General features: G+C 44.0%; 1 protein-coding gene across 3 annotated transcripts in view; it reads left to right on the top strand.

Annotated features, from left to right (window-relative positions):
* Window positions 1-15,226, top strand: part of MYO19 (myosin XIX) — a 411,745-nt gene that overhangs the window by 135,829 nt on the left and 260,690 nt on the right. For all 3 annotated transcript variants that reach the window (XM_069756629.1, XM_069756628.1, XM_069756627.1), the window contains one exon: window positions 5,733-5,829. In XM_069756629.1, the coding sequence (XP_069612730.1) occupies window positions 5,733-5,829 (97 nt within the window). The remainder of the gene's footprint in view (window positions 1-5,732; window positions 5,830-15,226) is intronic.

Here is a 15,226-nt window from a genome sequence, read left to right as displayed (position 1 = left end):
CTGCGTACAGTATATATGATCAAATGGGTTTGATGAGAATTAAATTAGAATTGGATTATATCATATTTGCCGGTCGCAAAAAAAACCCAACAACTTTATTCTGCATGTATGTGTGTGTTGATTGTGTGTATTGTATGTGTGTATTTAACCCTTTACAAACTATAGGATTAATAATGGATAAGTGTCTTATTGATACCTCTCCATTACTAATCCGGCTTAATGTCACCTTCCAAAGGTGACATTAACCCCTTATTACCCCATATGCCACCGCTACAGGTAAGTGAGAAGAGATAGGCTAAGTGCCGGAATTGGCGCATCTTAGAGATGCGCCATTTCTGGGGGTTGCTGTGGGCTGGTGTTTGTAGCCAGGGGGTGGCCTATATCCGTGGCCCCTTCCTTAGGCTATGAATATCAGCCGGCAGCTGTCTGCATAGCCTTTTCTGGCTATAATAGGGGGACCCCACGTCATTTTTTGGGGGGGTCCTCTATTTTAGTAGCCAGTAAAGGCTATGTATACAGCTGCGGGCTGATACTCATAGCCTGGGAAGATCCATGGGTATTTCCTGCTTCCCAGGCTATAATATCGGCCTCCAGTTGCTGGCTTTCCCTGTCTGGTGCAGAAAATTGCAGGGAAGCCCACACCATTTAAAAAAAAAATAATTAAACAGATACTGCATTTAACCCCTTCATGACCTTGGGATTTTCCGTTTTTCCATGTTCGTTTTTCGCTCCCCTCTTTCCCAGAACCATAACTTTTTTATTTTTCCATCAATATGGCCGTGTGAGGGCTTATTTTTTGCTAAACAAGTTGTACTTTTGAACAACATCATTGGTTTTAGCATGTCGTGTACTAGAAAATGAGAAAAAAATTCCAAGTGCTGTGAAATTGCAAAATAAGTGCAATCCCACACTTGTTTTTTGTTTGGCTTTTTTGCTAGGTTCACTAAATGCTAAAACTGACCAACCATTATGATTCTCCAAGTCATTACGAGTTCATAGACACCTAAAATGTCTAGGTTATTTTTTATCTAAGTGGTGAAAAAAAATTCCAAACTTTGCTAAAAAAAATTGCTCAATTTTCCGATAAAGCCGAGATTTTCAGCCCATTTTTTTGGGCTGAAAGTCCCCCTCTCGGCTTATACTCGAGTCATATACCGGGAGGTCGGCAGGGGAAGGGGAGTGGGGGCTGTGTAATTATACTTACCTGCTGCGGCGCGGTCCCTGCAGTCCCTGGCTTCCCCGGCGCTGCAGATTCTTCCTGTACTGAGTGGTCGCATGGCACCGCTCATTACAGAAATGAATATGCGGCTCCACCTCCCATAGAGGAGGAGCCACATATTCATTGCTGTAAATGATCGGTAACTGTGACCGCTCAATTACAGGAAGAAGCTGCAGCGCCGGGGAAGCCAGGGACTGCAGGGACCGCGCCAGGAGCAGGTAAGTATACGGGGAGCGCAGCGCTGCGCTATATTTACCTGCTCCGGTGCGGCTCCGTCTCCAGCGTCCTCTAGCAGTGACGCTCAGGTTAGAGGGCGCGGTGACGTAGTCAGTGCGCGCCCTCTGCTGAGCGTCAGTGCTGGAGACGGAGCCACACGAGGAGCAGGTAATTATTGAAAGCGCCGGCGTCCTGTGGAAGAGAGGTGAGTATGTGATTTTTTTTTTTTTAATTTCAGCACCAGCAGCATTATATATGGCACAGCTTTATATAAGGAGCATCTATGGGGCAATAAAGAACGGTGCAGAGCATTATATATGGTACAGCTTTATAAGGAGCATCTATGGGGCCATAATCAAAGGTGCAGAGCATATATATATATATATATATATATGGGGCACAGCTTTATAAGGAGCATCTATGGGGCCATAATCAACGGTGCAGAGCATTATATGGGGCACAGCTTTATAAGGAGCATCTATGGGGCCATAATCAACGGTGCAGAGCATTATATATGGCACATCTTTCTATGGAGCATCTATGGGGCCATAATCAACGGTGCAGAGCATATATATATATGGGGCACAGCTTTATAAGGAGCATCTATGGGGCCATAATCAACGGTGCAGAGCAATATATATGGGGCACAGCTTTATAAGGAGCATCTATGGGGCCATACTTAACGGTGCAGAGCATATATGGCACAGCTTTATAAGGAGCATCTATGGGGCCATAATCAACAGTGCAGAGCAATATATATATATGGCACAGCTTTCTATGGAGCATCTATGGGGCTATAATGAACGGTATAGAGCATCCCATATGGCACAGCTTTATGTGGAGCATCTATGGGGCCATAATGAATGGTGCAGAGCATTGTATATAGCACAGTTGTATATGGAGCATCTATGGGGCCATAATAAACGGTATAGAGCATTCCATATGGCACAGCTTTATGTGGAGCATCTATGGGGCCATAATGAACGGTGCAGAGCATTATATGTGGCACAGCTTTATATGGAGCATCTTATGGGGCAATAATGAACGGTATGGAGCATCTATTTTTATTTTTGAAATTTACCAGTAGCTGCTGCATTTCCACTCTAGGCTTCTACTCGAGTCAATAAGTTTTTGCAGTTTTTTGTGGCAAAATTAGGGGAGTCGGCTTATACTCGGGTCGGCTTATACTCGAGTATATACGGTAGCTAATAGCAATAGATAGATATATCTATCTATAGCTATATCTAGCTATATCTATCTATCCATCTATAGCTATATCTATCTATCTCATAAAGGTCCATATCTCAAAGATTGAAAATGTTAATTGCTCTCGGAAAATGGTGACGCAAGCTAAATTTTTATTTATTTTTTTTTACAAATTTCTGATTTTTTTTACCACTTAGTTTTTATTTTATGTTTTCTACCTGTGTAATTTTACTGACCTGGAGAATCATATTGCCAGGTCATTTTTACTGTAAAATGAAAGCTATAAATATAAAACCCAAAACGAATTGCGGAATTGAGTTTTTTACGTTATTTTAGCCACACTTGGATTTTTTTTCCCGTTTTCCAGTATATCACATAAGTTGCATGGTGTACCGTAATTCAAAAGCACATCTGGCCTGCAATAAACAAGACGTCACATGGCTCTGTCGACAGAAAAATAAAAAAGTTATGGCTCTTGGAAAAAGGGGAGGAAAAAACGAAAGCACAAGAATGGAAAATCGCAAGGACGGGAAGAGGTTGAGAATAATGAGAATGTGTTAGATCTTTCAGCTGCGCAATAGAGGAAAAACACACTGTCTGGCAGCTGGCCCTAAAGCTGAGCTGTTGTAAGTTAGTGCCAGGGGCGTGATTACAGCCACTGATCTCTAAACACAGATTGGCGACTGAATTTGCATTGTCGCCACACCTGTGACTGAAAAAACACACACCAGAAATAGGGATTTTCGGCCACCGCAACAACACAAAAAAAGTAATGAGAGGACCAAAATATCTTATCTACCCCCAAAAAAGAAAAGCGCAAAAATGGAAAATTATCTGGTTGGGAAGGGACTGATAATAGTGAGAATGCGGTAGATCTTTCAGCTCCACAATAGATAAATGAAGACGAAGCCCTAAAACATTAGACAAATGCTCCAGACAGTATTGTGTTCAATATCTGCAGTGCTGAAGAAAAGAGTATGAGTGCACGAATAATTACCTTAAGCATAGGTGCCAGAACTGTGTGATTGATCAGTGGATATGGTGTAGCCTGGATTTGAATTATTACACATTTTTTTTCTTCATTAATTGTGCACTAGAAAGCAAAACCAGAAGAGCATAATAGTTTTTGCAGAAAAGAAATTCTGAAATACGTGTCCGAGACAGTGTGTTTACGTTGCACAAGAAATGCAAAAACTCAGAATAGATGCTAGTGACATCATTTTTGTGAAATGGGGATAATTGTTTTTTAACAAAGCAAAGGAAAATTCCCTCAAATCCAGATATTTAACTGCTACTGTCGCAACATCATGTCTTCTACAGCACAAAGTGTGCATATCACAATTTCTTATTTATTTTTTTGCATATCTGTTTTACCAATCAGGTTTACATCCAGAAGGCGTTAAGAAATATTCAGCAGATCACTCTGGCTTAATCTGATGGTGTTTTTGTTAATGTTTTGCATGGAACAGTCCGCCTTATCACAAATAACTAAGAGGGTTCACTTTTGGACTGCTTTTTTAAATTTTAGAATGCATGAAAAAGTTTATTAAACAGACTGTTGGTTACCACGGAATACCATATGTTTAACCGTAGCCATATAATTGGAGGGCACTTTGGTATTGCTAAGGCTGTGTCCAGTTTTGGACTGGGGTGCCAAGGGCCCACCAGTAACATTGACTTTCGGGGGGAGGGGGACACCTGCTTTTCTCCTGCTTGCAAATATTGCACTATCCTAATTCACAAATCTATCTATATGTCTACATAATAATAAATTGTGTAGTTTGGTGAATGAATGATGAGATGCTGCTTTTTTCTCTACAGAGTGAATCAAGTTAATTATTCCATGTACTACCCATACAGTGGGGCTGGGAGACCAGATCTTCACAGGGGCCCACTGTGGGTATTCCCATGTTACCCTATGAGCCAGTCCAAGCCTGGTTGTGTTTGTGTTAAAATTGAAAGATTAAAAATGGTTGGATACATTTGAAATAATCAAATCAGTTGAATTTGCCAGGTTAAGCAAATTTTTCCCAAAACTTTAATTTGCTGTGTGATTATGTGTTTATGGCCTTCATGGGAGCACCATATGTAGAGTACACACTGCTCATGGAGCTGTCTTGTTGGACATTTGTACTGTGGTAATAATTTGGGAGAATTGCTTTTGTCTTTGTATTCTAGTAACTGTGCTATAGTAAATGTTACTGATGTTGCTGCATCGATTTGCAGCTTTTAAAGCTTGAAACGATTAAAAGAAGTGACTTGATCATTCTTTGGGATGCTTCTACTTGGAAGGCACTCACTATGTTATACATAATAATAATATAATTTTTATTTATATAGCGCCAACATATTCTGCAGCACTTAATTAAGCGGGGACATGTACAGACAATAAATTCAGTACAAGTTAAGACAATCTAAACAGTGACATTAGGGGTGAGGTCCCTGCTCGCAAGCTTACAATCTACAAGGAAATGGGGGGACACAATAGGTGAAAAGTGCTTGTTATTTCAGGTCTGGCAATTATAATAAATAGGGATTTTCATATAAAGCTGCATGATCCGGTCATCAGTGTGTGTTTAAGTGCAATAGTCAAGTATCAAGTGCAGTTATCATGTGCATGGAGGGTGTGGAGACAGATGAATAGTAGGGTGCAGATTGAGAATAATATTTGGAAGGAGGGAACAGGGCAAAGTTAGTTTACTGAGTAGTTGATGTGGTAGGCTTGTTTGAACAGATGGGTTTTTAAAGCGCGCTTGAATACATGAAGTAAGAAAAAGTCAGCGCAAAAACCAACAGTGAAGATGCCAGAAACAATGCTTCAGGAATAACGCCGTCGGCATTTCCCTGGAGCATCTTCTTTTTGACAAACTTGACAGGTACTCCGTCATTTAAAAGACGTCGTGTGTGTATATACCCTTGTAGGTCTAAAGCAACTGTATTAAAAGTGCATAAAAGGGTATTGTTCTTTGATCAATTACTGAACCACTAGTATGATTCAAATACCAATAGTGTTGATCCAATAATATAGATGTGTGTGACCATGTCTAATTACAATTTACTTGCATAAAATGTAATAATTGATATATTTCAGATTGTGAAAGGTGCATCTCGACATGAAAGAGAACAGTGGAATCTTCCTGAGGAAGCAAAGTTTTCCTGGCTTCCACATTCTGAGATACAACTTGAGGGTAAGACTAGTGATTGCCTCCACAATAGTTGGTGGCTGTGAAAATGAGCCATTGACACATTAAGGACCTGGGCAATGTATTAATTACAAAACATTTTTATTTTTATTTGTTGTCCAATTCAGACAAAATCTTTTTTCTTTTTCGTTAACTAACATGATTCAGACTTAGCCCTCAACAGAGTCACAAATGTGTGGTTAAAAAACAGCGTGACTATACGCTTGGCAGCATATGCTTTCCGCATGTTGAGCTGAGAGTGGCACTGTTTTCGAATACATATTACATATTAAAAAATAAAACCTTTTGTTTTATGGCACCATTTTTTTAGAGACTTAATTTTTACACTTTTCTGCCAGCACAGCTGTATTAGGTCTTATTGTTTCCAAGACGAGCTGTTTATTTAAATCACACTATTTTGTGGTACATTTTTGGTGACATTTAATTACTATTTGGGATCTTTTTAACACCATTAATAATTTCATCCAGTCAGTAGCACAGCTACTGGGGGGCAAAGGGGTCGTTGCCCCATGCCCCGTCACATGACTGGGCACAGTGGGAGGCACTGCCACTTCTGTGATGAGGCAGAACACAGCACAGGAGGAAAACTGCAAAATGCCTGCTCCTGTCTGATGGAGACCCTGCACGCTGGCTAGCACAGTGGGCAATTGCAGGAGTCCCTCCTGCACTCTAGTGCTGAGTGACCTGAGGAGCTTCTGCCAGGCTGCAGTTTGCTTCACTCTATGCAAGCTCGTATTGGCTCAGGGCAAGCACGTGTGGTCCTAGTGCCCACCTTGCATTTCACTCGGACACTTCCTGGTCCTGCCTGCAAACTTGTTTTGTAAGCGGGGAGCCAATTTATTAGCTTGATTAAATGTAGGCATGTCATGGTGGGATGAATGTGAGAGGAAGGGGGTCTTGAGGGGGCTCAAGTGGGTGAGGCGAGTCAGGACGCTGGGTGGCTGATTATTATGCTATTTTGTTATGAGATTATATGTATTCCATCATGTGTAAGGCCGTGTGCCTACGTTGCTTTTTTTTATGCGTTTCTGCAGCGTTTTTTGTCGCAGCGGAAACTTAAAAACGCATTCCCATGTAATCCTATGGGTTTCCGCAGTTGCTGTGCCCATGCTGCAGATTTTCCCAGTGCAGAATCACATAGCGGTAAAATTCGCAGTATATTCATTATTTCTGCAGAATCGCAGCGATTCTGCCGCCATAGGATTGCTATGCCCATGCCCATTGCTATGCGTAAAGTGAGCGCTTCATGTGCGGATGGTACCCAGTCTGGAGGAGAGGAGACTCTCCTCCAGGCCGGGTACCATATTCCTGTAAAAAAAAAAAAAAAGAATTAAAATAAAAAATATGGTTATTCTCACCTTCCGACGGCCTCCGATCTCCTCGGCGGTGCACGCGGCAGCTTCCGTTCCCAGGGATGCATTGCACGAATCATCTGAGATGACGTCGCAGTCACGCGACCATGATATCACAAAGGTCCTTAGCGCAAAGCTTCCCTGGAAACAGAACGTACCGGGAGCACCGCTGAGATTGGGTTCCGTCGGAAGGTGAAAATAACCATATTTTTTATTTGTTTTATTATTTTTAACATTCTATCTTTTACTATTGATGGGAAAGCTATATGGATCCCCAAATACGTAAATTTTTGAACCACCTTTAATTTGGTGTGTACTTCCGCTTCCCTGGTACAGTCATATTCTCCCTCTATCAGCAAAACACACAATTTATCCCAATTAATAATCAGTCCCGAAATTCGCTCAAAACCCTCAATTAGTGTCACGACATTGCTTAGGGTCTCCCCAGGATTTTCCAAGAAAAGCAGGATATCGTCCACATATAGAGCTACCTTCTCCTCCATTTTCCCATACAAAAACCCTTTCACTTTCTGCTACCTTCTTATTGCAGCAGCTAATGGCTCCACCGCCAGGGCAAAAAGCAATGGGGACCTCAGACACCCCTGTCTCATACCTCTACACAGCTCAAAACTTTCTGTCAATTTATTATTCACTTTAATTTTAGCCGTTGGAGAGGAGTATAGTAATTTCACCCACGAGATAAACACTGGCCCAAACCCACAGTGACCCAGCACCGACCAGAGGTAATTCCATTCCACGCTGTCAAAGGCTTTATGTACATCTAGGTCTATATGACTCCAGTAGCTGCGAATCCTTTTCAGCTTTTCATCCACAATAATGGCCTCCCTTATAGATGCAGGCAATACTCCCCTCTCCAATGACTCATTAAATACCCCTAGTGGCTTAGTCATCAGATCCTCATTGAGGTTTTTGTATACTTCAGCGGGGATGCGGTCAGTCCCCGGAGCCCTGTCCCCTGCCATGGATGCCAAAGCCTCTCTCAATTCCTTTGCTGAAAGTGGCTCATCCAACCAGTCCCTATCTTCAGTACTCAATTTAGGTAATTTAGCTGCCCCTAGAAACCTACCCATCGCCCCTTCCACCTGCTGTACCTGTGAGGAATATAACTTGCTGTAGATCCCCGTAAAATCCTCCAGGGTTTGCTCCCCCTGCTTAACCACACTGACATTCTCTAGTTTTAAACGGAAGCAGTCACCAACCCTGGGCATTTTTAAGTAAAAGAGCCACCTTCTGCAGCACTAAGGCTGCATTCTGTGAAGGTGGCTCTTATGTTTGTGCTCCCTAATAACGCTGAAACATTATTATTATTATTTATTGTTATAGCGCCATTTATTCCATGGCGCTTTACATGTGAGGAGGGGTATACATAATAAAAACAAGTTCAATAATCTTAAACAATACAAGTCATAACTGGTACAGGATGAGAGAGGACCCTGCCCATGAAGGCTTACAATCTACAAGGGATGGGTGAGAATACAGTAGGCGAGGATAGAGCTGGTCATGCAGCGGTTTGGTCGATCGGTGGTTACTGCAAGTTGTAGGCTTGTCGGAAGATGTGGGTCTTCAGGCTCTTTTTGAAGGTTTCGATGGTAGTCGAGAGTCTGTTGTGTTGTGGTAGAGGGTTCCAGAGTAGGGGTGATACGCGAGAGAAATCTTGTATACGATTGTGGGAAGAGGAGATAAGAGGGGAGTAGAGAAGGAGATCTTGTGAGGATCGGAGGTTGCGTGGGAGACGAGGTCACAGATGTATGGAGGAGACAGGTTGTGGATGGCTTTGTACGTCATGGTTAGGGTTTTGTACTGGAGTCTCTGGGCAATAGGGAGCCAGTGAAGGGATTGACAGAGGGGAGAGGCCGGGGAATAGCGGGGGGACAGGTGGATTAGTCGGGCAGCAGAGTTTAGAATAGATTGGAGGGGTGCGAGAGTGTTAGAGGGGAGGCCACACAGCAGGAGGTTGCAGTAGTCAAGGCGAGAGATGATGAGGGCATGAACTAGGGGTTTTGCAGATTCTTGGTTGAGGAATGTACGGATTTGTGAAATATTTTTGAGTTGAAGTCAGCAGGAAGTGGAAAGGTCTTGGATATGTGGTTTGAAGGAGAGATCAGCATCAAGGATTACCCCGAGGCAGCGAGCTTGAGGGACTGGGGAGAGTGGGCAGCCATTTACTGTAATGGATAGGTTCGTTGGGGGGGGTCGCATGAGATGGGGGGAAGATGATGAATTCTGTTTTGTCCATGTGAAGTTTCAGAAATCTAGCGGAGAGGAAGGATGAAATAGGGGACAGACATTGAGGGATTCTGGTTAGTAGGGAGGTGATATCTGGTCCAGAGATGTAGATCTGTGTGTCACCAACATAGAGATGATACTGAAAACCGTGAGATTCTATGAGCTGTCCCAGGCCAAAAGTGTAAATGGAGAAGAGCAGGGGCCCTAGAACTGAACCTTGCGGGACTCCAACAGATAGTGGGCGAGGTGACGAGGTGGTGTGTGAGTGGGAGACGCTGAATGTCCGGTCTGTTAGGTATGATGAGATCCAGGATAGGGCCAAGTCTGTGATGCCAAGGGATGAGAGGGTCTGTAATAATAGGGAATGGTCCACTGTGTCTAAGGCAGCCGACAGGTCCAGGAGGAGGAGGACAGAGTAGTGTCGCTTGCTCTTGGCGGTTAAGAGGTCATTGGTGACCTTAGGGCAGTTTCAGTGGAGTGGTGTGACCGGAAGCCAGATTGTAAGCGGTCAAAGAGGGAGCAAGAAGTGAGATGGGAGGACAGTTCAAGGTAGACGTGTTGTTCCAGTAGTTTGGAGGCATAGGGGAGAAGTGATATAGGGCGATAGCTAGATACAGAGGATGGGTCAAGAGAAGGCTTTTTGAGGATAGGTGTGATGGAGGCATGTTTAAAGCTTGAGGGGAAAACACCAGTTGTTAGTGATAGGTTGAAGAGATGGGTTAGGGTTGGGATGAAGACTGTGGTGAGGTTTGGGATGAAGTGGGATGGGAGTGGGTCAAGTGCACAGGTGGTGAGATGCGATCTTGAGAGTAGAGTGGAGAGTTCATCTTCTGTAATGGTGGAGAAGTTGGTTTTGGAGGCGGAGGGCTGGGAAGTCGGGAGGAAGGGCTCTGGGGGTTGTTGACCAAAACTGTCTCTGATGTTATCAATCTTCTGCTTGAAAAATGAGGCAAAGTCTTCAGCTGAGATAAGTGGGGAGGGAGGAGGTGCTGGAGGACGGAGGAGAGAATTGAAGGTGTTGAATAACTGTTTAGGGTTGTGATACAGGGAGGATATGAGAGATGAGAAGTAGGTTTGTTTAGCTGTGGTGAGTGTGGTCTTGAAAGTAGTGAGGGACTGTTTGAATGCGATGAAGTGCTCGTTGGAGTGGGATCTTTTCCATCTGCGCTCAGCAGCCCTGGAAGCTCTCCTCAGTTCTTTGGTCAGGCTGGTGTGCCAGGGCTGTCTGTTGATTTTTCGAGCTTTGGTATGTGTAAGTGGGGCAGCAGATTCCAAAGCTACAGCTATTGTGGTGTTATATAGAGCGGCAGCATCATCCACATTGTGTAATGAAATTATATCTGTGAAAGGGAGGAGGGATTCAGAGAATGAATGTAGGTTAAGATGTTTAAGATTTCTGCGAGGGTGTGAAAGTTTGTGGGGTGGGGATTGTAGACATGGAGTGGAGCAGGAAGAGAATGTGAGAAGGTTGTGGTCAGAGAGAGGAAGAGGTGAGTTAGAGAGGTTAGATAGAGAGCAGAGGCGGGTGAAGATGAGGTCCAGTGTGTGACCATCTTTGTGGGTGGCTGTAGAAGACCATTGAGTGAGGCCGAAGGAGGAAGTGAGAGATAGAAGTTTAGTAGCAGCTGAGAGGGAAGTGTCAATGGGGATGTTGAAGTCGCCCATGATGATAGTGGGGATGTCCGCGGAAAGGAAATGAAGTAGCCAGGTGGTGAAATGGTCAAAGAAGGTGGTGGCTGGCCCTGGGGGGCGGTAAATGACAGCCAGTTGGAGGGGGAGTAGATGCGCACAGAGTGCACCTTAAAGGAAGGGAGGGTAACAGAGGGTGGCAGTGGGATTCGGGTGAAGGAGCAGTTATCTGACAGGAGAAAACCAACTCTGCCATGTTTGCTGCTGGGGCGGGGTGTGTGAGAAAGGTGGAAGCCACCGTAAAAGAGTGCAGCAGGGGAGGCTGTGTCAGAAGGGGTGAGCCAGGTTTCGGTGATGGCAAGGAAGGAAAGTTTGGTAATAACAAAAAGATCATGGATGTAGGAAAGCTTGTTGCAGACAGAGCGAGCGTTCCACAGAGCTCCTGTTAGTGGGACTGGGGAAGCAGGGGCTGGTTGAATGGGTATAAGGTTAGAGAGGTTACGGAAGTTTGTGATAGAGCCAGGGCTGTGGAGTCGGTAAGCCACAGTTGCGACTTCGACTCCTGGATTTTATCAGGTTTCGACTCCGGCTCCGACTCCGGCTCCTTCATAAATGGCCAATTCGTGACAATAAATTTACTGTTGTCAAATATTAACATCGTGCTTATTCAGTTTCTCACCATCATATAAGTAATCAGACCACTTAGAGCAAAAACTATATTTATTAGAATGCAATTAGAATATAGCAAATAACTTTTATAAACTTTTCTAAACTCTTGTAAGTAAATATGCAATAAACACTGTTATGCAGTTAATAAGAAGAAATCTATAAATTTGTCCTCAGAAAAAGTATTGCCTCTGTCAGATCCTCCTTCATGGATGCCCTCAAATCTGATCTAATTATTTTGAGAGCAGAGAACAACCTCTCTACACTAACTTGGGTTGGTGGCAAAGCAGTAACCACTCGGGCAACATCTCTGACAATGTAAGGATACAGAGGAATCGCTTGTTGCACTGTTATTTTTGATGAACGGTCAAATTTCTCAATTTCTTTTAGTGCACATGAAAAATTCTGCTGGAATGTACTGGCTCTGTTCTTTGATGGGGATGACTCTTCTATGTGGGAACGCTTTGCACGGTCCTTGTGATCCAAATATTTTTCGAAATTAAATTCTGTTATTCCTCTTGTACTCACAGTTAACTGAAAGTTTGTTGAAAGGATAATACTTCTTAAAGTCTTCCTCTTCTGAGTAGCAGCTGTGAGATGCTTGGTAGATACACACCAAACATCTAGTCTAGAGGAGGAGCTTTACTACTAAGAATTTGCAACACATTTTCACTTTTAGTTTCAAACATTGTAAGTAGGGGGGTTGGGGCAGCATGAGATTAACCAAGTATAAGATTAGATAAGGGCAGTGGAGAACAGTGACACACAAGAAGTAAGAAATGTCTCCAGCAGAACTGCTTATCACTGTTGTTCATAATTTGATAGAACATATATATTTGAGTAACATTTATAAAATTCATATGAAAGTTCAATTATGAAATATTAATACATTTTTTTAAATTTGGAGTCAGAGTTGGTACATTTCTACCGACTCAGACTTCAACCAAAACTACCTCCGACTCCACGACTCTGACTCCACAGCCCTGGATAGAGCGTGGATGGGCGGTAGAAATGACTGTGGGAATGTGGTGAGGAGGACCAGGATTTGGAGAGATATCACCAGCAGTGAGAAGGAGCAGAGAAAGTGTTAGCAGGTGGGAGCATGAGGGGGCTGTCTGTGTTTGTAGGCAGAGGATTGTAGGTTAAGGAACAGTTCTGAGGAGGAGGTGAAGTGGATGGGGAGGATTGAAGCAGAGATAAACAGTTCCTTACTTGGTGTGGGGATTAGGGGAGGTAGCATAAAGTGAAGGATTATAGGGGTGAGAGTAAAAATAAACAGAAACATTGTTTACAGTGACTGGCCAGTTACCTTCAGTTCCCTTCAGGTTCAATTCAGGTTTTAATTCTACTGTAATCTTCTCACTTCTAGGACACACTTCTAGGAATCACACTGCAGACTGAAGTCTATGCAGACTTGAGCTATGCAATATATGTACAACTAAGTGCATTCAGGTGTGAAGCAGAGAGCAGTGGTCTCTGTTCGTCTTGGTCAGAGAATTAGGGGTTGACCAGATGCATACAATCAAGCCAGAGTAAACAACGTCATAAATAACATTGGGGTAAGCTGGGGTTAGCGGAAAGGCATACCATGTGAATGCTAGGTGCAGAGGCAAGTCTATGTGCAAAGCTGGGTGATGTACTATGTGCACTTCATAGACAGACAGCAGGAGAGCTGGGTGGATGAGAATACCATTTGAATGCTAGGTGCAGAGGCAAGTCTATGTGCAAAGCTGGGTGATGTACTATGTGCACTTCATAGACAGACAGCAGGAGAGCTGGGTGGATGAACATACCATTTGAATGCTAGGTGCAGAGGCAAGTCTATGTGCAAAGCTGGGTGATGTACTATGTGCACTTCATAGACAGACAGCAGGAGAGCTGGGTGGATGAACATACCATTTGAATGCTAGGTGCAGAGGCAAGTCTATGTGCAAAGCTGGGTGATGTACTATGTGCACTTCATAGACAGACAGCAGGAGAGCTGGGTGGATGAACATACCTGTTGGAAGAATAGAGATGCTTGTTAGAGTGCGATGGTGGCAGGTAGCAGGGCACAGTCTGTATAAATCTTTCAGGTTTTAATTCTACTGTAATCTTCACACTTCTAGGACACACTTCTAGGAATCACACTGCAGACAAGACAAGTTTTATAAATTCCCGCCATACCTGTATTCTGTCTGGGGGGCACGTTTTTCCCCCAGCCTCAAACGCCTCCCAGACGTCAATCATCCCCTCAGTGCGCCGCCTTCCTCACCCATCTTCTTTACAACACAACTACTTTTCACATCAGCTTCATCCTCATTCATAAGCTGACCACTGAGCATAGGGGTTTGTGGGGCCTCAGCCGTGTGTGACATGCTTCTCTCCTCAGGTACCTTATCAACACGTGCAGGGTTCTGCTGAGTGACATTACTGTCCTGTGCCCGGGACTGCTCCTCCACCGGCTCTCCTGCGTCTCTCACACACTCAGCCTCCTCACTTGGGGATACTAGTTTATGATAAACTTACCTGGAGCAGCCAGTGCCAGGCAGCAGCTGCAAAGGCAAACAGGATCATGGGGTACATTAAAAGGGGTCTGGATACACATGATGAGAGCATTATACTGCCTCTGTGCCTGTTGAGGGCAGAGCAAAGTACTGCAGTGTGCAGGCGCCGGGAAAGTTCAGAGAGGCCCAGTGCCTGCGCACTGCAGTACTTTGCTCTGCCCTCAACAGGGCAGACAAAGTACGCCTGAGCAGGAGCCGCAGCGTGAAGACCAGAAGAGGATGTCATCTGATGAAGGTGGGAGGCGCCGGACCCGGACCAACAGCGGAAACGCCCCTGGGTGAGTATAATCTAACGTCTTTTTCTCATCTTTTAGGTTACATCGGGGGCTTATCTACAGCATTACAGAATGCTGTAGATAAGCCCCTGATGCTGGTGGGCTTACCTCACCCCCGATTTTGGGGGTGACAGATTCCCTTTAACATATTTCCCAGCAAAATCCATTTTGGTTCCGTTCTTGTGTGTTTTTTGGTGCACCTGTAAAAATGGCGTGAAATTCTGACAACATTGCTTACATCTGTGACTTTGGAGTCAGGAATGCTTCCAGGGGCGATCCCCATGATGTTCCTGTGTCATTGAGCAGTGTTTCCATAATTTTCAGTTGTTTTCAGACCTTGAAAGGACCCCCGGGGGGGATCGTGGTAAAAATACTCAGGTTTCCCATAGACTTACATTGGGTTCATTGCTCGGGTCGAGTACTCGAGTGTTCCAATTTGCTCGACCCGAGCAATTTTAGTGCTCGCTCATCACTGCCAATTATTTTTTAAAAATCCCTCAACATGAATTGCGCTGCTAATTACAGACCTACTGTATCTATAAACTTCAGGAACTTCTGGTCCACTTACGTCTAAGGCTTCTTTCACACTTCAGTTGTGTGGCGTCAGTTAGGTCCGACATCGTGGCGGATCGACGGATCCGTCAAATTTGTTGTGAAAACGGTTCTA

Source organism: Ranitomeya imitator, chromosome 3 (genome assembly GCF_032444005.1).
Source record: "Ranitomeya imitator isolate aRanImi1 chromosome 3, aRanImi1.pri, whole genome shotgun sequence".
Taxonomy (NCBI): Eukaryota; Metazoa; Chordata; class Amphibia; order Anura; family Dendrobatidae; genus Ranitomeya; species Ranitomeya imitator.
Note: the sequence above shows the minus strand (reverse complement) of the source record. Positions and strands in the feature narration are given on the sequence as shown.